This window comes from Battus philenor, unplaced genomic scaffold (genome assembly GCF_028537555.1).
Source record: "Battus philenor isolate CCGP_79_NKW_IND1 unplaced genomic scaffold, ilBatPhil1.0.hap1 SCAF_6, whole genome shotgun sequence".
Taxonomy (NCBI): domain Eukaryota; kingdom Metazoa; phylum Arthropoda; class Insecta; order Lepidoptera; family Papilionidae; genus Battus; species Battus philenor.
Window position 1 is genome coordinate 10,096,539 of NW_027181726.1, and position 26,941 is coordinate 10,123,479.

General features: G+C 32.8%; 3 protein-coding genes across 3 annotated transcripts; 2 read left to right on the forward strand and 1 right to left on the reverse strand.

Moving 5' to 3' along the window:
• The first annotated feature begins 1,950 nt into the window (after positions 1-1,950).
• LOC137930551 (protein Asterix) lies at positions 1,951-3,607 on the forward strand. Its single transcript, XM_068773842.1, has 4 exons — positions 1,951-2,118; positions 2,228-2,339; positions 2,872-2,987; positions 3,303-3,607. The coding sequence occupies exons 2-4, from the start codon at positions 2,228-2,230 to the stop codon at positions 3,399-3,401; spliced, it is 327 nt and encodes a 108-aa protein (XP_068629943.1). The 5' UTR covers positions 1,951-2,118; the 3' UTR covers positions 3,402-3,607.
• A 1,455-nt stretch (positions 3,608-5,062) lies between these two features.
• Positions 5,063-20,980, forward strand: LOC137930674 (obg-like ATPase 1). Its single transcript, XM_068774014.1, has 11 exons — positions 5,063-5,231; positions 5,545-5,730; positions 14,478-14,534; positions 15,162-15,289; positions 15,955-16,130; positions 16,916-16,993; positions 17,466-17,563; positions 17,927-18,067; positions 18,683-18,779; positions 19,611-19,758; positions 20,361-20,980. Exons 2-11 carry the CDS (start codon positions 5,546-5,548, stop codon positions 20,444-20,446), a joined length of 1,194 nt encoding a protein of 397 aa, XP_068630115.1. The 5' UTR covers positions 5,063-5,231; position 5,545; the 3' UTR covers positions 20,447-20,980.
• On the reverse strand, positions 20,979-26,857 carry BBS9 (Bardet-Biedl syndrome 9). The gene is made up of 11 exons (XM_068774012.1): positions 26,607-26,857; positions 26,153-26,241; positions 25,740-26,004; positions 25,478-25,589; positions 24,918-25,059; positions 23,964-24,278; positions 23,035-23,511; positions 22,131-22,429; positions 21,881-22,056; positions 21,504-21,633; positions 20,979-21,235 (listed from the first exon to the last, which is right to left on the reverse strand). The coding sequence occupies exons 1-11, from the start codon at positions 26,855-26,857 to the stop codon at positions 20,993-20,995; spliced, it is 2,499 nt and encodes an 832-aa protein (XP_068630113.1). The 3' UTR covers positions 20,979-20,992.
• Between the last annotated feature and the right edge of the window lie 84 nt (positions 26,858-26,941).

Genomic DNA, 26,941 nt, shown 5'->3' on the forward strand with positions numbered 1-26,941 from the left:
AACCACTACATTCTAGGTTTCCTTACTATTTTATTTTCCAACATTATTTATTATTCAAATATTTAACACGTATTATTCCTTTTATTTCTATATTTTAGTGTTCGTTTTATTTTAACCTATTGCATTTATTACCACCTTCCTGCAGTAGCTGAGGAAGCATTCTCTCTCCCCTTCGTCTTGCATGATGGCTGAGATATTCCTTCCCTCTATCTTTTTGCCCATCCGGCATTCGGAAGACTGCGCGCAGTCTTCCGAACGCCGGACAGTGGGCCACAAGGTGGACCACGGTCTGGCCCACGCCCGGTTCACAGAAGCACGAGGGGTCCTCCTTGAGCTTGAACCTGTGAAGGTACTCAGAGAACCTCCGTGATCCGTGAAGAGCTGGGCCAAGACCGCATCCATCTCGACACTGCGGAGCACGCGGTAGGCTGAAATGGCGTCCGGAAAAAACAAACAATATTACACAGGATAGAATATTTGATGCCCTTATTACATAAATCATTGGCTATTTTCACTCGAACTGACAGATTATTTTTTCTATTAACAGAGAAATGTCATTTGGAATAAATTACACAGACAAGTAGGATTGTGAACGATCCCTTAGTTTCACGATATATCGTTATTTTACGATTTCACTCTGGTAACCGCAATGTGGTACTCGGTGAGGATCGGAATCGCCCTGTCCGGCATCCTTAAAATATCTAAGATTGCCTCCTGTACAGCACACATTTCAGCCTGGAACACGGTGCAGTAATTCTCTAGTTTGAGTTTTCTTACATGGACCTCCAGGCCTCACTAATACGACACGCCGGCGCCGACCCTAACGTGTATGTGTACGTGTACTTTCTTCGGTGCAGATCTGGAGTTCCTAACCTTCCGGTCCACTTGACCACACATTTATGGGCTCTCAAGGGCACCGAACTACTCCCCGCCTCAGCCTCCCGCCCTCCAGGTGGCGCCGCAGGATGAACCATCTCCAGGAAACTTACTCTTTCTTGGAGATTCCTGTCACCAATGCTATTAATTTCCCGACCCCTCCTATACTAGTATTGCTTGGCAACTTCGAGGCTCTCAGATTAAATGACAGTATCGTCGGGAGGATCAACGCTGCATTGTGGCAGGCCGTACGATAAAACTTGGAAATTTGGTTTGCAAATCCTCTTTGCCTCGCGCCCAGGAAGTCATGAATTCCCTTTATTTCCGTTATCGGAGAAAAATGTTTACAAATCTATTTCCACAGCAAACATACTAGGTTAAACATTTTTATCCATACGGGAAAAGACGCATTTTATTTATTGACATAGATATTGAAGTTTGCATATGCAGATACCATTTTGTCTGAATAGAAGCTTGAATTTAAACGTAGAACATGAACCGGGTTGTTATGATTACTTGCCAGATATAATTGTTTGGAAGGCATAATTCAAAAGAAAATATATAAAGATGTGGTAGTATCAACAAAAGTATTTTATTTATAATAGTATTTATGTTATAATAACTTTAATATGAAAGTAATTTTTAATGTAGAATGTAGTGAGCCTATAATGTATTAAACGTAACTAAGGACATGGCATAGATAATTGAGAAATGCTTGCATTAATACAAGAGATTGCATTCTATTATGTTCTAAGGCTCCAATTCTACAACAGATATTAAGAAAACACTAAATGACCTTCCATTCGCATCCATTTACAAATTGGGCAAAAATTTCATTGCTCCAAATGAAGAATAATACTCATCATCAGATGATTGTCTTGTTATTCACATCTTTTTATTCATTACTTATTAAATATTTATATATATAACTTATAGTAAAATCAATAGTATTTATATTATATTCACATGTTGCAACAATATCTCATAGCATTTAGCGTAATTTAAAAAAATATATAAATTCTTATGTCTTCAGTTGATCGATTTGTTAGTCACAAAACCTGGCAATATTTTCAATTGACACTTGACACATGACATGATTCTTAATAAAATTTGTCTAAATTTAATTATTGCTTAAATTTACTAATTCATTCTTATTAAGAACCCTCGGAAACTCACTGGATATTTTGTAACGAGTCTTAAACAGTTTTAATAATTTGTGGCCCAGTAATAAAAACACAAAACGTAAGTATGTTCTATGGAATTGAAAAAGTTAATGATGTCAATATTACATTAACAATTCTGTGGACGGAAGAATGCAGACACCTAAAGTTAGTTCATTTACAATTTTCAGATGCAGCTAGTTGTGGATCCTAGGCGTGCTGACCGTGAACGTCGTTTTAAGCCTCCTCCTCCAAATTCTGCACCAGCAGAAGACCTCACTACAGATTACATGAATATTCTTGGTGTGTCACAAAATTTTATATTTTTTCTTCTTTTTATTATAAAAGAACGTTAACCATATCCTAAGATGAAATTAACCATTATTATGTGGAAACTGTTATTAACTACTGTTTGAACAAAAAAACTTAATAAGATTGTTAGGCGGTTGTGAAACATTGCAAACAGTTACTTTCATGCCAATTAATGTTTTTACTAAATAATGATCTAGGAAGCCAACATAAAAGTTTGATTCTAAAAATCATTTTCATTTGGGCCTTCAAAAGTTAGAATTATGACTCTTACTAATTTGTTATGATATCTCTTCACCTGTGTAACCTACTCTTCTAGATGCTTTTGTCAAACAGATGCTATTAATACAAAAACTCTGGTCTGTCCTCAAGGTCTTTTCTGCTCTTTGCTCAAGACAACCTTCTCTAAATACTTGAGAGGCTTTTGTTTAATGTGAGAATTGAATACAACCAACCATTAAAATTAAATATTAAACATTACAATAAAATAAAAAATAAAATGATTTAATATCTTGCCTATTTACAGGAATGGTTTTTTCAATGTGTGGATTAATGATGAGGCTCAAATGGTGTGCTTGGACAGCAGTATTTTGTTCCAGCATCAGCTTTGCTAACTCAAGAGTTTCAGATGATACAAAGCAGGTAAAACTACTGGTGTTTAATACAACAAAAAAAATATTTGTTTTTCTAATACATAACCTTTAACTTTAAGAGTTTACTTGTCTTTATACTGAATAATGACAAAATATGATAATCTATAAAAGTTCTGAAATGGTGCATTTCATCATGCTTTACATATCCTATTTTGAAGGCTTTAATTATTTTCTTCAATAGTTAAAGTAACTTGTAATTAAAATGAAACACCCAACATATTCATTCCTTTATTAATTATAAGATTTTAAAAATTGTTGCTGTGTACAATGTTACTAAGTTTGAATTTTTTTGTTATTGTTTCAGATTGTAAGTTCATTCATGCTTTCAATATCTGCGGTAGTGATGTCATATTTACAGAATCCTGCTCCAATGTCACCACCATGGGCTGCGCTAACAACATAGCAATGATTTACACTATTACAAAATAATAAGTTCTATTAAAGGTTTTGTTTTAAAACCTTTGTTTTATGTACACTCAATACCTATATTGCTGAAATGTATGTAATATAAAGGTACATCATCCTACTAATTTACCAATACCTAACTCCTTTTATTACTATGCCAAGTATTATTAAGTGTGCAATAACGACAAGCAGGTTATAAGCCCTCTGAACCTATTTTTACAAATGAAAAGTGTAATACTAAAATTTGTGTTGTATTTTATTTTCGTTGTATATTTCCTTAAGCTGGGTAGGCATGTTAGCACAGATTTCCTCTAATGTTATTTGGTTAGAGCACCGTTTCCCAGTGTTCCAGATGGACTCCCAGGGTTCCACGGAAAACTCGTTGAGGTCTATCTTGGTGTGATAAAAACTTGGTGTTCACAATTCTTAAGCAAGGGTTGACAACATTTTATTTGCTTTCAGTAGTGAAAAACATTGACTTATTAGGCACATAATATATTAAATAGCTGAATAATTGTTGTGAAAACATGCATATTGCAAGTGCTGCTGTCAATCAATTCTCACTTTTTGTTTTCAAGAATTATTGATTTGTGGTTGGAATGCAACTTAAAATATATATAAATCGAATCTTCGCGTTTATGTTGAGTTTTGTGAATATGGTATAAATGTCAGGGGATCCACTGAAAACAGCTAAATTTTGAAAGTGGTCTATGAAAAAAAGTTGGGGGAGCTCTGGGTTAGATGACAGTGCCTTTGTTCTCCCAAGGGAACTAACTAATCGTAATAAAAGTTGTCTTTAGTTTAATAAAGGAGAATATAAATTAAATATACCGTATTATAACTTAGTACCGTCGCGTTACCCTAGATTGCTAATAATATATAAATATTGCTCCATTCCTGTACTAAAAGAAGTTTAGTCAGTGTAATCATTGGGCAAATAAAACGATTGCAACAGGTTAACTCACCGGATCAGAATTATCACTTAATGTTTTGATAACTAAAAATACAAATGTTTCTGTTATTTTTATTTCAAAAACTTGGAGATGTATTTTCGATGGAAATGATGACAAAAATTACAAGTATTTTTACCTATTCTCTTTTATCTTGCATTATTACTTTTTTTCAAATACTTTTAAAGAATTGTATTTTACCTAACTCTTAAGACACGTATGGATAGATCTGTAAACGAATAAAAGATTGCCACCGGAGACTTAAGATTCTGAAGTTAAGATCACGGATCTGCAAACGTAGCATAAGACATCTACAGGGTGAACAAACGAACTTGTCAAGGTTGTCGAAAGACGCTGAATCCAGGTCGGTTCCAAACGGTCTTATTGAAAATATATGATTGAGGCTTTTGTCAAACTATGGATGTTCTGCGACAAAAACGATGATAAAGCTCTAAAGAAATTTATTGACAAATTTTAATCATTTTTAAACACTTAAGGGATACGACCAACAAACGACTTTTATGGAATTTTCCTTACTAATTTTTATTACTGTGCTTAAGTTTTGTAATAAAGATCATCTCATTGAATATCTCAAATTATAAACGAAAGTATAGATTTTAATCAAATCAATTTCATTTAAAATGTTAAAGAGTGATTATGTTATGAAAATAATTAGGGAGAGACAAATTCTAAAATGGAAACACTAAACCGGTATTGCAGTTATGTCTATCCATATATAATACACTATTTATTCGTGTGTTCAATTATCGTAATATGGTGTAATTTTGTTTATAAATTGTGAAAACTTATTTAGGATAGTAAAAAAATATTAATCTTTATCTATAAAGTTAACAAGGTTTCCTTAATTATTTCAGCAGGTAAAGTAAATGTATAGGTTATTATTATATTCTTATAAGTTAATCCACGTGTGTACAGCAACAGATCTATTAGTATTAAATTTAAAGTGATGAAATGGTCTAAAATACCATATTTTATACAGATTTTTATTGAAAATGTAGATATTCAAACACCTTTTAGAACAGATAATTTTTATGCCGAAAGATCTTTTAATAATCCTATATTGTTTTCCATTTCTAGTTATTCATATATCAGCAACTATTAATTGTTTACATTATTATTATTATTACATAATATCTACATTTACATATAAATATTGTTTCATATTTGCAGAATGGCTCCTAAAAAGGTAGAGGAACCTGAAAAGAAACCTCTTATTGGACGAGTAGGAACTAATTTGAAAGTCGGTATTGTTGGAGTGCCGAATGTGGGAAAGTCAACATTCTTCAATGTACTAACAAAAAGCCAAGCAGCTGCTGAAAATTTTCCATTTTGCACCATTGATCCTAATGAAAATAAGTATATTTTAATATTTTATTAGTAATTTACAATTTTTATTATTGATTCATAGATATGATTCACCAGTCTCATATTTCTTATACCATTCAATTCAATAAAACCTATATTAACACTTTGCTGACCGGTGACGAGTTAACTCGTCTTTTCATGTCCAAACATTGTTGATTGATGATGAGTTAGCTCATCATTGCACTTGCATTATCTGTTTCAATTTATAACACCAAGGGCGGTATAGAACATTGCAAAAACTTGGCGTATCATGTTTAGTCTTGTCTGCTCTTTAACAAAAAAATACTTTTTCTAGTATTTAGGCAACTAGGTGTAAAGTATGCTCTTCAAAAGGAAAACAGCGCAGCTAAACGAGATATGTGTGCAAAACCTGTTGTGTACCAACCATTACATGCAGGTGATTGCCATACAGTTTATCATACAAAAAAAAATTATTAAAATTTATATAAAAAATATGTCCAAAGTGTAATTTCATTTGATTCAGTATAAATAAAATTCATTGGAGTTTTTCTAGAATGTTTTACTTTCATGTTCAATTACAGAAAAGTAGCTGGTGACATGACATAGTTTCTGTGTAAAATTGCCGGTCACCAAAGTGTTAAGAATATATATTTTGGGTTTTAATGGTCTATAAAGGTTTAAAAGAATTTTGATACTCTGAGCTTTTATAATAGTTATGTAGTTTTAGAAATAAATAATAAGTGATACTTATTGCATATATTTATTAATTTTTTGTGCGAATTTTTTTTATACAATATTTAGTTTATGTATTAGATAGTGGACAATGACTGTATTTTTATATATTGCACTTTATAAACTAGTGTTTTGTGTTGGTGTCCACATTCTGTTGGACTATTAGGTAGACTTAATATAAATAAGCAATTTTCTAAATTACATCAACTTTAAGTAAAATGGGGGCTACAAGAAATATAACCATGACTTCTTATTACAGTGTGAATTTCCCATTTTTTTTTTCTAATGATTCTCACATTAACATACTTGAGTTTGATGTAAGCAATAATGTAGTAGTTTATTAGCCTTTATTAAGTTAAAAGGTACATCATTATATTTATACAGTGCCTATGTTGCAAAAAGAAATGACTTTTCACCTTACAACAATTTTAATTTAATGTTTAGTTTTTTTTTTTTAATTTCACCTATTGTAACTATTTTTTAGGTAATTGTATTGTTTGTATTGATTGACTGTTGTTAGGTACTTTTATATTGTCATATTGTTTGATTGACAGTTGTAGAATTGTGTTTTCAAAATAAAAGAACATAGTTGTAATGTAAAATGAAAACTGATAATTTCAACCCAAAGTTAAATATAATTGACAAACATAATATACAACATATTACACCTAGAAAAAATGTGACTTACTCTGGAAATCTGAACCTAATACATGAAAATAAAAATGAAGATTGTAAAAAGGAACCTCAACCATTAGCTGCTGCAATAATTGGGGTAAACAACACAGCAGCTCCAGGGCCTAGTAATTTAGATATTCACACTTGGAGTGATATTGATTCTCAAGAATTATATTTGAACTCAAAGCCAACATGCTATATAATCTTAAGTAAGCCAGGAACTGGAGGCTTCTCTCTTGGAGAGAGCATGGCAAAGAAGCTCAACCTTATACATATAAGTCCAAAAAATGTTATAGTTGATGAAATAGAACAAGGAGGTTTAACAGGAAAATGTATTGATTTCAATTTAAGGCATAATAATGTATGTAAATTTGATACCATTATAGCAATCATGAAAAGGAAATTACAATCGCCTGCAATACTTCATAGAGGTTACATTATTTCTGGGCTTCCATTAGTAACATCAAACCAAAGCATGAAGTATTTTAATAAAAAGTTACATGATGAAGAATCTGTATTGATTGCAGAGGATTTATCTAATGAGTTATTGGCCAATGTACATAAGAAGAAAGGAAAAAAAAAAGTTCGTGATACTTCTTCTAAAGACAGCGATGTTATGTTAGAAGATGAGAGTGATGTCGAAGAGGAAGAAGAAGAACAAGAGCAAGAAGTAGAAGCAGAAGAAATGACAGAACAAATAGTAGCATTACCTAAATTTCTTTTAGAGGCTTCTTCTGGTATAATTTTATTTCAAAGATCTTTTTTGAATTCAAAACAGGCAGTGTTGCTGCATCAATGTGAAAAACTGTTTAATTTTGAAATAAAACCTGACATAATAATTTTTATAACATGTCCAGACACAGATACAGTTACTAAAAAGAGCCGCAAATATTTTAACTATGTAGCTTCATCAAATCCAATGGGTAGTTATCCATTTGTTATAAGGAATGAATCAGATATTAGATGGCCTAGTAAATATGCTGTTCCTGACAATACATCAAATCCTGTTGATAGCAGTTCACTTAATCGCAAATATTACTGTAAGCTACCAATAAACTTTGAATCTAATTCTACAAAACAAATGTGTAATTATAAGTCCAATGTTATGCCTTATCTAGAAAGGAAGGTACAAGGTTTTCCTCCTAAATTTGTTCTTAAATTGGATGGACGTAATCCTACTTCCGAAATGCTTAACTTTTTATTAGAAAAACTTTTATTATTGCCTGTCAAACCAATATTAATACCGGAACCTCTGTATCTCGAAGAGCCCTCTGAGGACATAGAAGAATTTTGGAAGATGGCAGAAGAAATGAATGTCATCAAATTTGGTGTACAAAGATTTGGTCGGTTTTCATCACCATGGTATAATAGGTGTCCAGTGGAGCTTAAGAAAAGGCATGTTGTCCTGGGTTTATCAAAATTTGCTGTTGCTTTTTTTAATCGTATCTATCTGTTATCATCGCTAGAAGCAATGGTCGCTTTTTGTAGGAATCCTCGACCATTTTTAAAGTTACAATATCTAGAACCGACATGTAGGATAATAGTGCTGGGAACAAAGTCATCAGGCAAAACTATGATTTCAAAATGTTTGTCCTGGCTGTTTGACGCTCCTATTATATGTTATACAGAGTTAGTGAATGATGTGGCACAATGTAAATATGATGCCTTTGCAAGATCTATAGCATCAAAAATAATCCAAAAAGTTGAAGGTGACAGATTGAGTGAATGGGAAAAACAAGAACAAATCAGAATTTCACAATTAAACCAATGGACTTCGTCTACATCTAAAAAATTAAATCGTTATATATACTTATCGAAACAATATCAAACTTTAACTAAGGAGCAAGAAACAGAAGAGGATGATACCAATGTCATTAAAGCTCAAGAAATTCATATAGAAATAGATAATCTTTGCCAAGAGCTTTCTTTTCTTCCTATATTAGATGATATGGAAACATGTGTGAAGATCCTGAAAGGTCGTCATGTTTCACAATATGCTCCTTCAGAATTAACTACAACCATAACGAAACCACCTGAACCCGTTCTCGGTGATGATGATGTAACAACAGCAATATCTAACCATATAACAGAAAACAACCTTCAAAAAGACATTGACCCGACAGTAGCTGAAATAATGATTGAAATGACAAACAGATTGTCGAGTCTTGATATTCCGCCTACAACTGATTCGAAATGGGATTATGTGTATGGAAAGTACGTAATTGATGGATTTCCGCTAGATCCTGAGTATTGGGATTTCCTCTTTGGGTCTCCGTTATTATTTCCTGATTATATTATATCTATTATAGAGGACAAAGAGATTGATGATGATATTGTTAAGCATTACATGAATATAGACTTGTATCCAAAAAATCATGAAAAACGCTTTCGTCTAGCTAATGATGAATTAGTTAAAACTAAATTACAATCTGAAAATCTTTTAGAGACCCGATCAATTACTAGTGCCGACGTTGTTGAAGATTTAATTAATGTCATAATGCAATTAATTTTCATTAATAAAAGCGAGGTGATGACTAGCCTTAATGAGACTTGCAACAAGTTTCGAGAAGATTGGGAAGCTTTAAAAGTTAATATAAAAGAAACGTCTAAAGCCTGTATTGAAGTTCAAATTGAAAATAAAACTGACATTGAAATAGTAGAGGAAGTGTTATTAAATTTACGAAAAAGTTATTGCCCAACTGGCAGTACAGATTTAGGTGATATAATTGAAGACTATGGAAGCGAAGAAAGCTCGTCGAATGACCCTATGATTTTTAACGATCCTAGATTTTTATGTGAAACTAATGTCTACTGTCCAATTACTTATTATGAATATAGTGTTTTGTGGGAAGGTAAAACAGAATTCGGTTTTAAGTATGACAACAAATTACATTATTTTAGTAAAGAAGAATTTTTAGCGAAGTTTCAAAATGATATTACAAAATATCAATCATATAACAAACCGTTTAAAAAGGTACCATCTTTAAAACTGTGCGTAATCGGTTCCATCGGTAGTGGAAGAACATCGGCTGCAAAATTATTAGCTAAGGAATATGGATTGATTCATGTTGACTTTGTTGATTTTATTAATAATTACTTATTACCTCGTCATTACAAAAAAGTCGGCCGTCCATATGAAAATAATTTTACCGACCCTCCAATTGATGAGGATGCTATGATAGAATTTAATATGACCGAAGACAATCTGAATTTAGAGTCAGACATTTTATCCAATGAAAACGAATTAAGACGCATGATTTATAATTATTTGGAAAAAGGGTCTTCATTAATACCTATTCTTATGCAAAAGTTATTAAAGATCTTATGGTTTCAAGCTCCTTTTTCGACAACTGGATTTGTGTTAGATGGATTCCCAAAAATGCAAAGTGATGTCGAAGATATGATTGAATGCTTTAGTATACCCGATTTAGTAATTGAGTTGGAATGTAATTCTGAAATATCTTCTCAAAGAATGACATCAAAAATGTTTAATACATGGAAAATACAGTTTAATGAGGCTAAAAATAAGGCCCGTATAAAGTTAGAAAATGAAAAGCTCCAATGGAGAAACTATATAACTGAACAGGTGGTCGTTAATCTTATTATTGATGAAATGCTTAACAACATTTCGACAGAACCGATTGAACAGCTCAAAAGTACTTCCGTGCAAAGCGCAATCATGGAAGCAAATCCATCGGGGATGTTAAATGTTGATGCTAATTTATTTAGTATCTACAATAACTTAATATTAGAATATCCAGAACCAATCGATACCACCGAATGGGAAAATCCTGAAGATGTCCGTGAAAAAATTGCTTATAGAATCGAGAGTACTTATGAAATAGAAGATGAAAATGTACAAAGCTTAAAAGATAATTTGACTGAGCAGAATATTAAAGTAACATCTGTTGATGGAACAAAGCCTTTTATTAAAGTTGGAAGGGTTTTATTATCCCGAGTGTCGAGTCTACGACTCAAACGAGAAAGATGTTTTGAACAAACATTTGTAATTGATCTTGATGTCGCGGAGATGCTACTGTTGGAAGGATTTTTCTTCTTGAGCAAATTTCATCGAATGTGTCCCGTTTTTATTTGCGAAAATCCAAATGCAATATTTAACCCATATAACATAGGCAAAATTAATAATAAGATTACACCTGTAATTCATCGGTCTCATATATATTTCATCTGCAATAAAGATTATTTGAAAAAATTCAGAGAGAATCCTTTAAAATATATAATAAATGATAGTATTAAAAATTTTATCGAATATCCTCTACGCATTGCTGTTATAGGACCACCAAAATCAGGAAAAAGTGAATTAACATCGAAAATTGCAAAAAAATATGGGTTACTCTGTGTATCAAAAGGTATTGCGCTCAGACATATTGTAAGTAATCTATCGTGGACAGATTCGGCCATGAAAATAATAACAAAACTCCAGAAAGGAGAAGATATCAGCAATCGTACCGTCATTGAGGCCGTTCAGACAGTTATCAACAACCATTGTGGTTTATCACGAGGATTTGTATTAGACGGATTGCCAAACTCACCACTTGAAGCAATGGAACTACAAAAAAAAGGTCTTTTCCCTGATTTTATTTTTGATATACTTGCGGATAAATCTACAATTATAAATAATTCTCAGAGAGAAGTTTATCCTGACATAATTAAAACAAAACCTCCATATTCCCGTCATTTAATTACGTATAGGCTATTAAAATATAAAGGAAAATGTGACAGGGTTAGAGATTTTATCAATAATGACACCCAGAATATTTTTTCTTTAAATGGATCACAATCACGTTGGAAATGTTTCTACGAAGCCGACAATAATATCAGCCAGGCGATTCCACAAATTCACTACTACTTAACAAACTATAAGTTATCAGCTGTATCTATGGCGGCAATGGCCATATCCGATGAAGATTTTCAATCGAAGATTACAAAATACAGAAATATTTGTCCTGTTTGTTTATCTAAAAATGTTATTCGTCACAGTGGATATCCGGTGGATAAAAAAGGTGTTGTACAATATGAAGAGAAATTTTATTGGGTTTGTAGTGAACATCTTGATTTAGTTCTAAAAGACCCTCAACAACTGTTCCCACTAAATGTGGAAATACCTGAAATTCCAGCTGTTGTTAGAACTGTTAATCACTGTAATGTATACGAGGACGGCGTTTGCATCGTTACATACGCAGAGAATTTGCCAGCTCAATTCATTGAAAAGGGAAAAGAAGAGTTTGCAGCTGTTTATCAAGAAAAAACTTATTTGTTTTGCAATCCCTCTTGCCTCGCAAAGTTTTTGGCGACACCTCACGTATTTTATAACGTCACTGTTTTTAAGGAGTGTAAAATTTTTCCTCAGGTATTATTGAAAAAACTTCCTCACTTAGGTTACCTTGAACAAACAGTGGGAAATATTATAACAGAAGCGTGTTGTTCTCTAAACGTTGCTCGACCAAAGTATCCTGGACTATCAATCCAACTTTCGGGACTTCTGTACATTGCATTGTACCTGAAACTACATAATCCGCAAACAAAATCTGCTCAATTGCCATTTTACGCAAAAGCCTTAAAGACATTCGAAAGTAGGTGTTTACTAATGACAAGTGTTGGATTGCGTTTAAGAGCCGTAGATAATCCATTTGCAAACTATCCCAAATGTTGTAACGTTTTGGATACTTCAAAAGACTCTGATTCGGGCACGGTTATTAAACCTTCTAGTTTTAAAATAGGATCAAATGTGTCATTAGATTGTTTCTCTGAAAACTCTTGACTATTTACAAATGCGTCAATTATGTTTTATTTATTATCATAATAATATTAGTTGCTTTTAATGTTTCAATATAATTTAATTCTATTAATTACATTGTTATATTAAATTACTACGTTTTTTAATTCTTTTATACTTCTCATAGTTTTAAACGAAAAGACCGAACAAAAAAATCGGTACAAACTAGTTTTGTAAATAATTATTAATATTGTAAATTACACGGCGGGAATCATACATGTTACATAATTATGGCAGGTATGGTGCACCTTTGTATTGTCCGGCATCTTCATTTATTTACATACTAATTACCTAAACGTCTCTATCATAGGAAGGTAAGGTTAAATTTAACATACGTTATAAAAGTTTAGTGCGTTAAACCGACAAAAGTTTTCGCTCTGACTTTTAAGAACTAAAAAACAAATTAAGATAAAAGTATCTATCTCAGAAGGTTTAGTCAACGCGTCGATGTCACAGCCTTTTTTTTGGTTCGAGGGATAAATCTTCATAGATATCTTCCCCCTATGGAAAAGACTGGGGGAGTACGTGGGACTCCTACCCTCTAAAACTCGGTGTATGTATTCTATACCTTTGGAGGAGCCGTCAAATCTCCTACAGGACAAGCGGGGTGATCTTTAGAACTGTTCCATGACACGTCCCGGAGGCTGACCTAAACTTCCCCCAGCATCCCCGCAGCTATACTAAACTTCTTCGCGTTGATGCCATCCTCTGGTTCATTAAGTGGCCGCTGACCCTTAACCTCAACGCCCGCGAAGTCGACGAACTTTTAGTCGCTTATTACAGCAGGTAGAGGACTTTAGCCCTGTTCTAATGAACCCGCTGATGACGTTGAACCTTGACTCGTAGTATTTAAGATGTCCAGTTTTCAGTCAATACTTCGATTTTAATTGAAAATAACCATTTCGTTAAGAAGAGATTGACGTGCGCATGCATCAGTTTGTCTTTTAACTCTACAGGTCATCTTTTAACTCTTGTACAAGCTGTCAATAACATCATGATCAAATTATATTAATATGTTATTGCACTATTATTATAACGGAACTTTAAATAAGATTTTTCGTTGGCGGATTATCTCTTTTTACAGAGGCAGTCAGGCCTTTTGTTACTTACTAGTAATATAAATATGTTTAACTGGCTTATTAGGAAGTACCACCTCTTTTCAAGGTGATGAACCTCCATTAGTGGAACCGACGGCATAGTCAAGATCGTGAGAATTTGCTAGATGCGGGTAGCGCAATACCGTTTATCGTAGCGATCTTTATGGATCTTTCTATGATATGTTGATGAGATTTAGTTTTTTTTGGACCGGACGCTTACTGCTGCCCAAATGATATTTGCAGATTACGCGGGATCGAGGCATTAGCGGAGAAGACGCCTAGCCTAAGACCTCTTTTAACGTAGCGAAGCCTGTAGGCTCGAGCTGTTACATATTACATACTTCTGGATAAAGATATAAATATAACTTAACATATGATCTTACATCAATATCTATGAACAGAATATATGACATATACAGAATGTAATGCTAAGTGGACTCGATGAATCAATGTGTTTATTCTGTTTCAGCAAGTAGGGTACCAGTTCCGGATGAGAGATATGATTATTTGTGTGAATATCATAAACCAGTAAGGTAATTTCTTTTCTTTTATTCAAAAAATACAACAGTCGAGTTGTCTTTACTATTGATAGCAATTTATTATGAAATTATTCTGAAAGTTATACTGAATTATTCAGTACTAAATTAAAAATGAACTAGCGAAAGTCATCGTTGTTTTAAGTTTGTATGTATAAGCTTGTCCCATAGATTTGAAATACGAACGGGGTTAGAAGCGGCCTCTCTGGTGTCTTCAGACGACCTTCTATCAATATTATTTTCATTAAATAAGCGAATACGCTACGATGTGACTACTTAAGGCTAATATAGTAATTTCCGTAGCGTATATTATCAGTTTCAAGCCATAAACGCTCACTGCAAGGCCTACACCAAATATATCTATATGCGGAGATATACCATAATCGCTATGCCTGGCAGTCAGGTTGGCCATCGCAGTGTGGTATAATGCTGCGCAGAGGAAGCAGCTACCCATCCCCTAGAAACTTGGTTTGGGCACAGTGGTAATCCCATATAATTAATGCACAAAGTGTAAATAAAGACCGTATTCCTGGAATAGAACCCGCGACCTATGTACGTAAGTCTTAGCACTCTACCGCAGGGCTACTGCTCATTACGTTGCTAATTAAAAATTTTGTTTTTCAGTAAGGTACCTGCATTTTTAAACGTGGTGGATATCGCTGGACTTGTTCGCGGCGCTGCCGAAGGCCAGGGCCTTGGAAATGCTTTCTTGTCGCATATAAAGGCGTGTGATGCTATTTTTAATCTATGCCGTAAGTATATTTTCATGATATTTATGTATATTTTAAATTATAATAACAAGAAAATTTTCAGGTGTATGAAAAAGCGACCGTTTTTGTAATTTAATGATTGTTAGTAAACTGATACTGATACTTGAGTGAATACGTACATTTTTGTATTAAAAATATAAGGGAATTTTATATCAATATAGTATATATGAGTTCGGGTATTCTGATTTACAGTCATAGGCAAGATAGCTATATTAAATGAAATAATTATAAAATAGTATGTTAATATAATTGTATACGTCCTTTTACTTGAGTTTGTTTCCTAGCATGAAAGTAATTTGCGAATGGGCATTTGAGATAAACCTTTATCTACGCTGGTAGAGATTTCGAAAATAGTTGCATTTGTCAATTTATAACAACTTATTGAGGCCGTCTCCGTAAGATCTTACCTAGAAATAACTTTAGCCCGATGAACAATCTTTATTCAAATTGCAGAATGTTACAGAAGTTTCCAGGGGTTTCCAAGTTAGGCAGAGCCTGTGTCTGGAAAACATTAGCTATATTACATTAGTTATACGATCTTAATAACATTGAGGAATAGTTTATTTAAATATTTGAATAAATATTTTTATTGGCTTGAGTATTTAATCTTTACAGCAATTTTAATAACGTATAATGTATTTTCCTAGGCGCCTTCGATGATGAGGATGTCATCCACGTGGACGGCGATGTGAATCCAGTGCGGGATCTGGAGACAATTGGCGAAGAATTACGTCTCAAGGATGAGGAGCAGCTTATGCAGAATATCGAGAAACTTGAGCGAGTTGTCAATCGTGGTGGTGACAAGAAACTTAAACCAGAATATGTAATAAATATTCCTTTACTATATAAAATTTTATTTTAATCTGAAGCTGTAACTGGCAACTTTTGTCGAGAAGACTCAATAGTTGTATATAGAATGGTTCAGTTCTCTCGAGCGTTCACGTGTCGGAATATTGTACTGTCGACGAGTGACAGCCTAAGCCAAGTTCCCTCGTGGGGACCCTTAGGTCAAGTTACTCCATGAAGTGTCCACCTAAGAAGTAAAAATGAAATTTGGGATCGTAGGTCGCGGGTTCGATGCTATGGATACAATCTTATATAATTCACAGTTTGTGCATTTATTTGCATAGGAATGCTTCTGCTTCAAAAAAAAGTTTCCAGAAGATGGGCTGCAGCGTCCCCTGTGTATCATAACATCACACTGCGATCGCCAACTCGCTTGCCAAACTTATCGATATCCTCCATAGATAATTATCTATAAAAACCTTAATAAAAGAAGAGAGTAGTCCGGAGAGGACTCTCGAGCTTTGCTACCTTAAAAGAGGTTTTGGGTAGTCTCTGGTCCCTGCCTGCAGGCCAACAGTGCCGGCCAAAATATAAAAAAATGGCGAAATATACGAGATTATTTTCTTCATATTGATAAAGTACATCAGTGTTATGAAATTTATATTTTGATTCAAAAATATTCTGGTATTCTTGTAAATCATAAGTTCACAACCTCTTATGCTAAAAATACAATATCCTTAATCTGCGCCATTTCGAAATGTACACTACAGTCATAATGACCAATACAACGATTACTAATTTGTTAATATATTGCCTTTTCAGGATGCCTTGTTGAAGATTAAATCAATTTTAGTTGATGAAAAGAAACATATTCGATTTGGTGATTGGAGTGCTGCTGAGGTTAGTATTAAAAATATTTTTTATGGTATATCCAAAAATATATATCATAAGACATTGATATGGTTGATTTAGACCAGTTGACTTGATCCAGTTTCTTTTAGAAATATATTAAAGCTCCTTTAAAGTTTCTAACAAACGGTATAATGAGACAGTTGTAATTTTGAAATACTTTATTTGTTATAAATAAGGTTCGATTCGAGACACGGTTGCTTACAATAGGCCATTTTGGAAGGTTCGAGGTCACCCAGAGCAATAGAGAAAGTAATGATCCGAGTTTCGACAGAAATGTGGAGATCCGCAGAAAAACAAAGGTCACTGCTTGAAGTGGCAGGCAATTGATTCTTAGTTGTTATCACGAATTGGTAGTGAGTGGGTAGGGCCCCCACTAGTCGGACCGACGACTTAGCTATGGTAGAAAGGTGGCTGGATATTGTATAATTATTTCATTATGTTCTTGTTTCTTTGTTTTCAGATTGAAGTACTAAACAGGTACTTGTTCTTGACGTCGAAACCGGCGCTGTATCTCGTAAATCTTTCAGAAAAAGATTACATCCGCAAAAAGAATAAATGGTTTGTATTATAATTTATTAAATTAGTCGTTTTTTTTTTTGTTGTAAAAGCTCGTTTTATTTAGGGTTTTTATAATTAAACTCTATCCTTTTTGTCTTTAAGTCAATTAATATTTAAATAGTGCGTTGATAATGAAAGAAAAGTGATATTTCTTATTATTACCAACTATCTGTTCGGGATAGGGCATTCAATGCTGGGCGTCTTCCATCGACCTTAACTATGTCCTCTATCTACCTCGTGGATGGACTCTACGCGTTTGCGCTTTACAAAATTTGTTTGAGAGTTTTTGTTTTTACAAACATATTTTAAATAAATTTTGTTTAATTTATAATCCTTATTTAATATTTCTTAACTTTAAACCAGGTTACCGAAACTTAAGGAATGGATTGACAAAAACGACCCCGGAGCGCCTCTCATTCCCTTCTCGGGGGTATTGGAAAGCAAACTGATGGACATGGATGCACAAGAGAAGCAAGCGTTCTTAAAGGAACAAAACATCACAAGGTAAGTTGTAGACTTGTGAGTTGCAGAATTTCAGAAAAAAAAAACAAAAAGCAAGTTTCTCGGTTTCACCGTATTGTTTTGTTGAAGGATTTAGGCTTGACAAAAGCTAACGAAAAGAACAAACAAAGTACATTTCTGTAATGGACTTCCAAAGCAATATTGGTATGATCATTTAAAATTTGGTTAAGTAGAGAAAGGAGTATGAACAGTGAAGGTGAACGCGAATGCATTACATAGGGATCTCCTTGAACCTGCCACGCGGCTCTTCAGCTACGAGCACCGTATCCAATCCTTCCCCTATAAAGCGTTGAATCCTGGCACCTATATGATGAATCCATGGAATGCTGAGATGTTACATCTCTTAATAAATGCTTTTAACCTCGCTTTGTAATATCTGATTCATTCTTCCCTAATATATATTCTTCCTTTATATAAATTGCTTATTATTTAGCAACACTGTTCCTTTAACATCACTGAATGTTAAACCTTCCTTTCAATAATTTTTGTAAATGTCATTAAGAGAATAATGAATAGGATTATTAATAGGCCAATGCACTTTGAGCGACATTGGGCTAATACTATTATTATTAAAAGTTTAAATTATTGTAATTCCAGCGCATTAGACAAGATAATCGTCCAAGGTTATAAAGCACTCCAGTTGGAATACTTCTTCACTGCCGGTCCAGATGAAGTTAAAGCATGGACTATTCAGGTATCGGTTTCTTTATACTTGCAGCAAATATATTAAATATTATAAGACGCGGGTTCGATCCCCTTGATACACTCTTGTATAATTCAAATCTTGTGCATTAATAATTATATAGGATTGCTACCACTCACAAAGAAGTTACCAAAGGATGAGCTGCACCGTTTTCTAGTGGTCAACCTGCTTGCCAAGCATGGAGATTATGGTATAAACCCCCATAGATATAATTAAAGGTAACGCATGGAGTGGGTATCTATGGGCTGACACGACGACCACGGAGTTTTTCTGAGCAATCCTCCGTAAATGGATTGCTTGAAAATCGTTATTAATCATTAATTCAATTATTATAAAGAAATTTTTATTAATAAAATATATAACAAGACTTTATTAAAAATTCATCATTACAGTGAAAATATAATCACATAATAAATGAGTGTTGTTTTAAATGTTGTTATTACAAACTTTCCATATTTTCTTTCATGAACTATTTTGTGCTTAACCATTAGCCATTAGAAAAATGTTAAATCATTTTGTAAGTAAACAAGTATTTGTATATGCACATATTTATACAAATGATTGTATAACCTGTATATATACAATGGTTTTACATATAACTACTTATTATGTAACTTCATAAGTGATAATGGTTCCTGGTTTAATTTTTTTTTATATATCAACAGTATACCAGTGTAAACAGTATAACAGTGTCATCAGTGCTTTAAAGTAGTGTACGTTTATCATCGTCAATATTTGAGCTGTATGACGTCCATTACTGGACGTAGGCGTCCCACATATATTTCATAGGAAGTGTTATAAACCATCCATTTCTCTTTACAGAAAGGCACTAAAGCGCCACAAGCCGCCGGAAGAATTCACACGGATTTCGAAAAGGGTTTCATCATGGCCGAAGTAATGCATTTTAAGGATTTCAAAGAAGAAGGTACTGAAGCTGCTTGTAAGGCTGCTGGAAAATATAGACAACAAGGTACACATCTTTTATAATACAAGTAGCTCTCCCTCGCCTACTTCTTGGCCTATAAATATTTAGGTTATGAAAGCTATAGTTTGAAAATACTGCCCTCTTAACGTACCTTCCGATTGGAAATTCGTAATCTGTTAATTTTATTTTTTCAAAATTTAAAAAATCCAATATATGAAAATGTTTAATGATCCTGCAATCTACACTTGTTAAGAATAAAGTAAAGCCCGGTTCTAAAATATCCCTTCAACTGGTCACTGTGAACTTTTTTCTGAGTAGGAATGGTTTTCAAGGTTAGCGACGTAGCTTGATTTGCTTGTCGGAAGTAGCAGTGGGCAAAGCATACCGTTCTTACAACCATTGACCGTTGGCTGAATGTTTCTCGAGTGATGACAACGAGCTGGTAGAACTTGGTGGATCGAAAATATAGTTCAGGTCACGGAAAGTCGCTGGACCCGGGCAGCGCAAGACCGTTCATTGTGCCGATCTTTGGGGGGGGGGGGGGGTATATCTTGCAGTGGGTGTCTATCGGCTGAAAAGAAGAAGCATGATTTCCTTAGATATTTTAGGATGTAGGCAAACATATTGTAATCTTCACTTATTTTTAGGGCGAAATTACGTGGTTGAAGACGGTGATATAATATTCTTTAAGTTCAACGCGGGCGCTGGACTGAAGGATGCTAAGAAGAAATGACGCGACAAGGTTTTGCTGCTTCTCGTACATATGTTGTACCTTAACCTCGTCCTTTATACCCTAATGCACGTCGCCGATGGATAATTTAAGAGACTATTTCAAGTGTTTATAATTCAATTTAACATACAGTTACCCCCCTACAACACGGTTCTTTTATAACGCGCTTTCATATTACGACTTGAATTACCTTGTATTTTACCTCCCATAATGCGGTGATTTCCTACACATTATTTCTATTTTGTGAGTTTTATTATAGATAGATATTTACATGCACGCCAAATAATGTTCTCAGTTTGATTTTAATAAAACGCATTTATTTCATGGATATGACATAGTATTTATAAATTCGATTTAAACTTCCTTTAACAAGAAATAACGTGAATAATTCTTAAATAACGCGTTATACGGGATCTAAAAGTGTGACTGATTTACCATGTTATAGACGGGATAATTGTAATATGTGGCTTGTTATTTAATAAAGCTTTTTTGTAAATTTGTTACTGCAATGCAGAGATAAAGAAGTTTGAAAAGGGAGCATTTTTATTTTTATATGACCTCCACCAATTCTTCGGTCCTAATGATAATTCCTTTCCCTTGAGAATTACTATTAACACCTTCGAATACTCTTTCTAAAAGTGTTTTCATTTGTTTAAGAAATCTCTTTAGATTTATGTGAGATAATATTTCTTGTTCAGTGAGCGGTGCTAGCTTCTCTTTATCTTTTTCTGATTTTTGGAACAGTTTATTAGACACGAAAGATGATATTTTTGACACAGCTTCCTCCCATTCCTGCAAATTCCATGTTATTATTAGTAAATTAAATTAAATAAAACATACATTTTATTTTACAGAAGAGCCAAATTTGATAGATATTAAAATCAAATTGAGCGCTGTTGTAATCACATACTTGAACTTAAAATATGTGGCTATAACATATTCAAAAGCGCCGACAACGAACTTCTGCATCGCCTTCTACTCTTTCCAATATTCCTACAGGCTTAGCAGTTACGGATTTGAATATCTTATATAGAATAAGAACCTGGTGTACAATATTTACCTGAAAATCATCATGTAAGAATTCAAACGACAACATTTCTTCTATAAGTTTTACTTTTAAAGTATCAGCAGAAGTGTTTCTCAAAATGCAAATGACCAGGCGTTCGACAGCAGCAAGTATATTGCCAGCTCTAAAAATTAAAAATAGTAACAGGTCATGTATTTTATTATATGTGTATTCCAATAACAATCATTAAAGTAACAGCTTGAGTCAAAAATTTAGTTTTAGTAACGTGGATTAGATTAGACCTTATAGTTTGTTGAAGATATTTACTCTCAATGTTCGCCTACATTAAGTCTAATGAACCTGTGAATGCTTCTTAAAAGCAGCGACCACAGACAAAAGACAAAATAATATTTGAATGTGAGCTAGCTTACCTGCATACAACATCTCTATTTTGAATAATTTCATTTACATTTTTTGTTAGACGCGTATGTGTATCCTTCATAAGAAACTCAAGAGGGTCACAGTTTCCAGGAGGTAGAGACCCATATTGTACCAATAATTTCTTCTGTATTATAATAAATTGTTTTTGCAATATATTTAACTCGTCCTGTAAATGCAATTATTATGAAACTAGTTACAAAAAAAAATTAATTACAAAGTAATTAAGGTAAAAAGTCTTACCTCTAACTTATTTAACTTGATTCTTTCCTTGGAATGATTTTCAATGCATTTTAATAATCTGTGTATCAACTGGTCGATGAATTCTTTGCTCGGTGTAAGTGTAATACTTATTCCGATATTTTTACTTATATAATATTCATTAAGTTTATATATGAAGTAATCCAATATGGAAGTCATCTCTGGAAAATCATTCGATTCTATCGAATACTCTTGCTCAGCAGCTCGAAGTGTTACTATATTATTTGTGGCAGTATATTTAAAAGTAACGGAATTACTATTCATTTCAAGTGTACTCAATTCTGCGATAGAAAATTCTAGAAATGAAGAAGTTTTTTTAAAACGTAATATGTAATGCTGGTTATCTTTCTATTACTCTAGGTTAGTCTCTGATAAGCATTAAGTCTACCATAACACATGTTTATTTTTAAGCTACACATAAAGCGTGAAAATATATTTTCTATATAAAAATGAATCACTGTTTCCCTTGATCGTTTCATAACACGACAGCAATTTTATCGTTTTTATACACTCTCTATAATATTTTTTTATAATGCATAGAAGTTTCTAACAAAAAAAAAATGAAAATTGCACTGAACTGAAAAAAATTAAAAATGTTAATACAATTGAATCTGTGCATTTGACAGACTACACGCATTTTACATTGAACTACGCGCGTTTACCAGTTCATACGTTTCACTGGTGTATAGGTTAGTATTTATCGAACACGAAATTAATTTATTTTACATTTAATTAATACATCATGTGATATATACATTTTTTCTATTGTAACAGGCTTCTAAATTATGGCAATACAAAATCTGTCGGGACCACTCGTAAATAAAAAATACTTAACTATTATGTATATACTAAGTACATACCTAATATTAATTACCAGAATACATACCTGTAAAAATATTTTCAAATTCTGTGCATGGATGATTTACATGAATGCTTAATTGAAGTTTACTGTCTAAGATTGTGTTGTCGATGTTACAATATAAACTCAAAGGCAGCATTATATTTCTATGAAGTATTATTATTTTTCCAGTGTTATTTACAATTGTAAATAAAATTTTTGCATTAGCATCGGGAATGTCATATCCATTTGATAAGAAAACATTAGTTTCGAAGATATTTTCAATGTTGATACCGTCGATAAATTTAATAGTTTCAGTGGCTGCAAAAGGGGAACTTAAAATAAAAGTCATTTGTATACTTTGAATAAGTGCAGGTTTTTGACAAGTTAAAGAAATAAGCACAGGGCAAAATAATAATACTTCATCACTGTCATAATTTGTTTGATTAACATTTTCCATTATTTGTCCAACTTCGATTTTTATGCCAATAGTTTTTTCGAAGTATGCTAATTCTCCATTGATACCTACGAACACAAAAAGAAACATTTTATAAAGAAATATACAGAATGATTGGTCAGAAAAAAGCTTATACAGCTTTTACACCTATTTCCAATCATCGTGTATAATGTGATGAGTCTGTAATATGTAAATTTAAATTTTGTACTGGAATGCAACAGGCCAATAACTTCTTAGTCTGCAACAGCTATAGGGACAGAGTGTAAACAATAATGTTCTTTAATATGTATGAGTATTTAGTAAATCGAATTTTGAAAACGATTTTTCTTACTGTATTATCGTTTCGTTTATTATTTTTGTGACAAATGATTTTTGGATATGGGATACAATACATTAATTGATAGCAATTCTATACATTCGCTCTCAAATCAATATATTCGCTCCATTAAACCTTTTACGTCTATAACCAATTACCCTGTGCATGAAATATTAAGTGTTATTCAATATTGTTTAGCGGTACCTTTATCGTCATCCATAATCTTCTTTAATGTATCTTCTATAGATTCTAATTCATTTTGAACTTGTTCTGGGTCCACTACTTCATTGATAAGATTAACACTAGGGTTTAAATCTGGTTCTGTTCCCAAATAACTAACCGTCAAGACTCCGTTGGTTGCAAGAGTCACTATACCTCCGGGCAGCGAATTCAAGAAGCATCGGGATAACGTTACAACATTGATCATCAGGTCACACGCCCATAGTAATGTTATTCCCTCGTATATATATAACTTTGAATCATCTGACGCTACCATAACAAGAAGACGAGCTCCTGGTTCTACAAGTTGATAATATAATATAATATTATATCTAACAAAATATATTTTTATTATTTAATCTGTAATGCATTCGTTAAACAGATGAAATGTCAGTCTAAAAATAAAAATGAATTATTGAGAAGTAAAATGTAATTATCATTATGACTTTAGCCGCAAGACGTTCGCTGCTGGACAAGCCCCTATAGCTGCCACTTAAACCTTCAAATTTTAAATAATAATTTTATTGACGGATGACAGACTTCTAGCAACGGCCAGAGTGAATTAACTGTGGAAACTCTTGACAACATTAGTCACGCTAGTGTATAAATAGCCCTGTAACTTTGACAAATACGAGTACTTTATAAAGGCGTTCCATATGGAACACTCATCATTCATTTTAGTAAGGATATAGAAACTTTTTACTCTTAATCCTCTCTCCTATAGATGGCGAAGATATCCGCTTTGAAACCTCATCCTTCCTACAACGGACTCCAATAACCTTAACAAGACATTACTTTCTATCACAAGATCCTTCCATGTCATGTAAAAGGTGTGTCTTTTTCTCCGTAAAAAATAAGATAATATCGAATCGGAAGCTATGTTATAAAAAATAATTTGAAATTGTTGTGTAAATTTAAAAAAAATATAATGTATCTTACCATAGTACCAACCAATGAGGTAAGAATAAAAACATATTGGCGAATAATTAAATCTAATTAGATCTTTCATCAGACCGTTATCTTGAAAGCAATACAGATGCCTCTCGCCTAATGCAATAATGCTCGAGAAGTTTGTACTTGTCTGGAATAAGATAATATTTATCTTTATAGATACAACAAAAATTCAAAATTTCTTTATTCAAGTAGGAATTTACATGCACATTTTAATCGTCGATTATTTTCACATTATAAGTCGTGCTACCACCGGGTCTACTAAGAAGAGCCGGAAACTCAGCAGATGCTCTTTTTTAACGAAATTTATTAATTTTCAATGTGTACATCATAAAATGAACTGTATAAATGAGTCAACAAAATTAAGTTCTATGCATTTCGATCAAAAAAATATGTAATAATTACATTAAGATATTTTGATAATATACCTTTTACTTTAGATTAAAAACTTATATAAGGAAGGGCAGAGGTATCTAGTGGACCATTATTAAATATAAAGGCAAAAATACTAAATATGAATTGTATTAACGTGTAAATAATATCCTTACCCGAATCACTTGAAGGGCTGAAATTTCTTCTCCTGCGTTGTATGTCCATTGAGGAATCGAATTTTGATTTTGCCGCAAGCTTAATTCGCTTGATTCTCTTAGCTGTTGGTAACTTAAAAATAAAGTTAACTTATTTAAAATAGAATTATAGGATATAGAAACGATGTATGAATGAAAACGGATGTGTAATATTCACTGTGATTTTTTTTTATTAATATAGTGATTTAATAATATGCGATTTGTGTAAAAAAATCAAAGTTACCTATATATTTCCAAAATCCATGTAGATTTACAAATGACGAACAAATCGCTATTTGCTACATATGCTAGTGGTCCGGGTATTAAAATATCATTGAATATACACATAAACAAGAATGTGTCTTGATCAAAGAAACTCAAAGTACCGTCCAATGACTGCACACAGATAAGGTCGCGAGATTTCGAACTGCCGAATGGACCTAAAATTAAACTATAAGCTCTTCTCTTGAATGAATGACTGACAAGGGGTACGATGTTATTTTGATCACCTGGAAAACAATTTTCTTTATAAGTACTTTAGCTACTTTTATTAGAGTTAGCTTTACTGGTAATGCATAAATTCATTATATCCGCCTATACAGTTTGTAAAATCGGTGAATAAATAAATAAAATTAGTTATAAATTAAACAGCCATACCAGCATCTGACAGGCCACCTTTTCTCTGGAATTCGTATATAACATAGCTTTGTGGATGTAGAATTATTATTTCGCGTTCACCAGATGTGCTGAAACATTTATCCTAGATACATTCAACATTTTCATTTACTAGTTATAATAATATGAGCTTTATTTATTGATGCATATTAAATTCAAGTTTAGATCATTTGTGAAGGTCATAAACGTTACAACAAGTACGCCAGAAAATCCCAATTTGATAGAAATTAGAAAAAATTGTGCTTCACTGAAATAGCATCCTTCAACCTAAAATAAATAACAATATGAGTGTCAATCGTTCTCTGATATAAGATGAGTCCAAAAAAAACTCAGTAGGGTTTTTTTGTAATCATTTCAGTAATATCCTTAAAATTAACGGGAGTTTATGCAATTTTCAAGAAATATTATCATATAAATTTAGTCTATTTTTACATACCCTATAAATTTTCCAGTTTCTACTTGGAGCACAAAATCACCTAAATCTGTCTCTAGAAGCAAAGAATCTTGATTTAAACTTGGCTTGTACAATTTAAGTAAAGTAGATTCTCCCAACATAATGCAATCACTATCGTTGTGAGAATTAAATTTATCTATCTTCACACACTTAATATTTTGAGCAGTGGCTGATAATCCGGTATTATGTAATTTCTCATTAGACCACCATTTGTTCACTTTAAACAAAGACATTTTGGCTCAATTTAATACAATCCTCAAATAAAGTCCGGACCTCTATTGTGTATACTTATCAAACCATGGCAACGACTTAATGCT

Coding starts and splice junctions, on each gene's coding strand:
- LOC137930551 (XM_068773842.1), top strand. CDS start 2,228: ATGCAGCTAGTTGTGGATCCTAGGCGTGCTGACCGTGAACGTCGTTTT. Junction 2,340..2,871: donor AGATTACATGAATATTCTTG/GTGTGTCACAAA, acceptor GCCTATTTACAG/GAATGGTTTTTTCAATGTGT. Junction 2,988..3,302: donor TTTCAGATGATACAAAGCAG/GTAAAACTACTG, acceptor TTATTGTTTCAG/ATTGTAAGTTCATTCATGCT.
- BBS9 (XM_068774012.1), bottom strand. CDS start 26,857: ATGTCTTTGTTTAAAGTGAACAAATGGTGGTCTAATGAGAAATTACAT. Junction 26,242..26,606: donor GAAACTGGAAAATTTATAGG/GTATGTAAAAAT, acceptor TAAATGTTTCAG/CACATCTGGTGAACGCGAAA. Junction 21,236..21,503: donor TCTTACATGATGATTTTCAG/GTAAATATTGTA, acceptor TGGAATTTGCAG/GAATGGGAGGAAGCTGTGTC.
- LOC137930674 (XM_068774014.1), top strand. CDS start 5,546: ATGGCTCCTAAAAAGGTAGAGGAACCTGAAAAGAAACCTCTTATTGGA. Junction 17,564..17,926: donor ATCCGCAAAAAGAATAAATG/GTTTGTATTATA, acceptor ACTTTAAACCAG/GTTACCGAAACTTAAGGAAT. Junction 18,780..19,610: donor TTAAAGCATGGACTATTCAG/GTATCGGTTTCT, acceptor TTCTCTTTACAG/AAAGGCACTAAAGCGCCACA.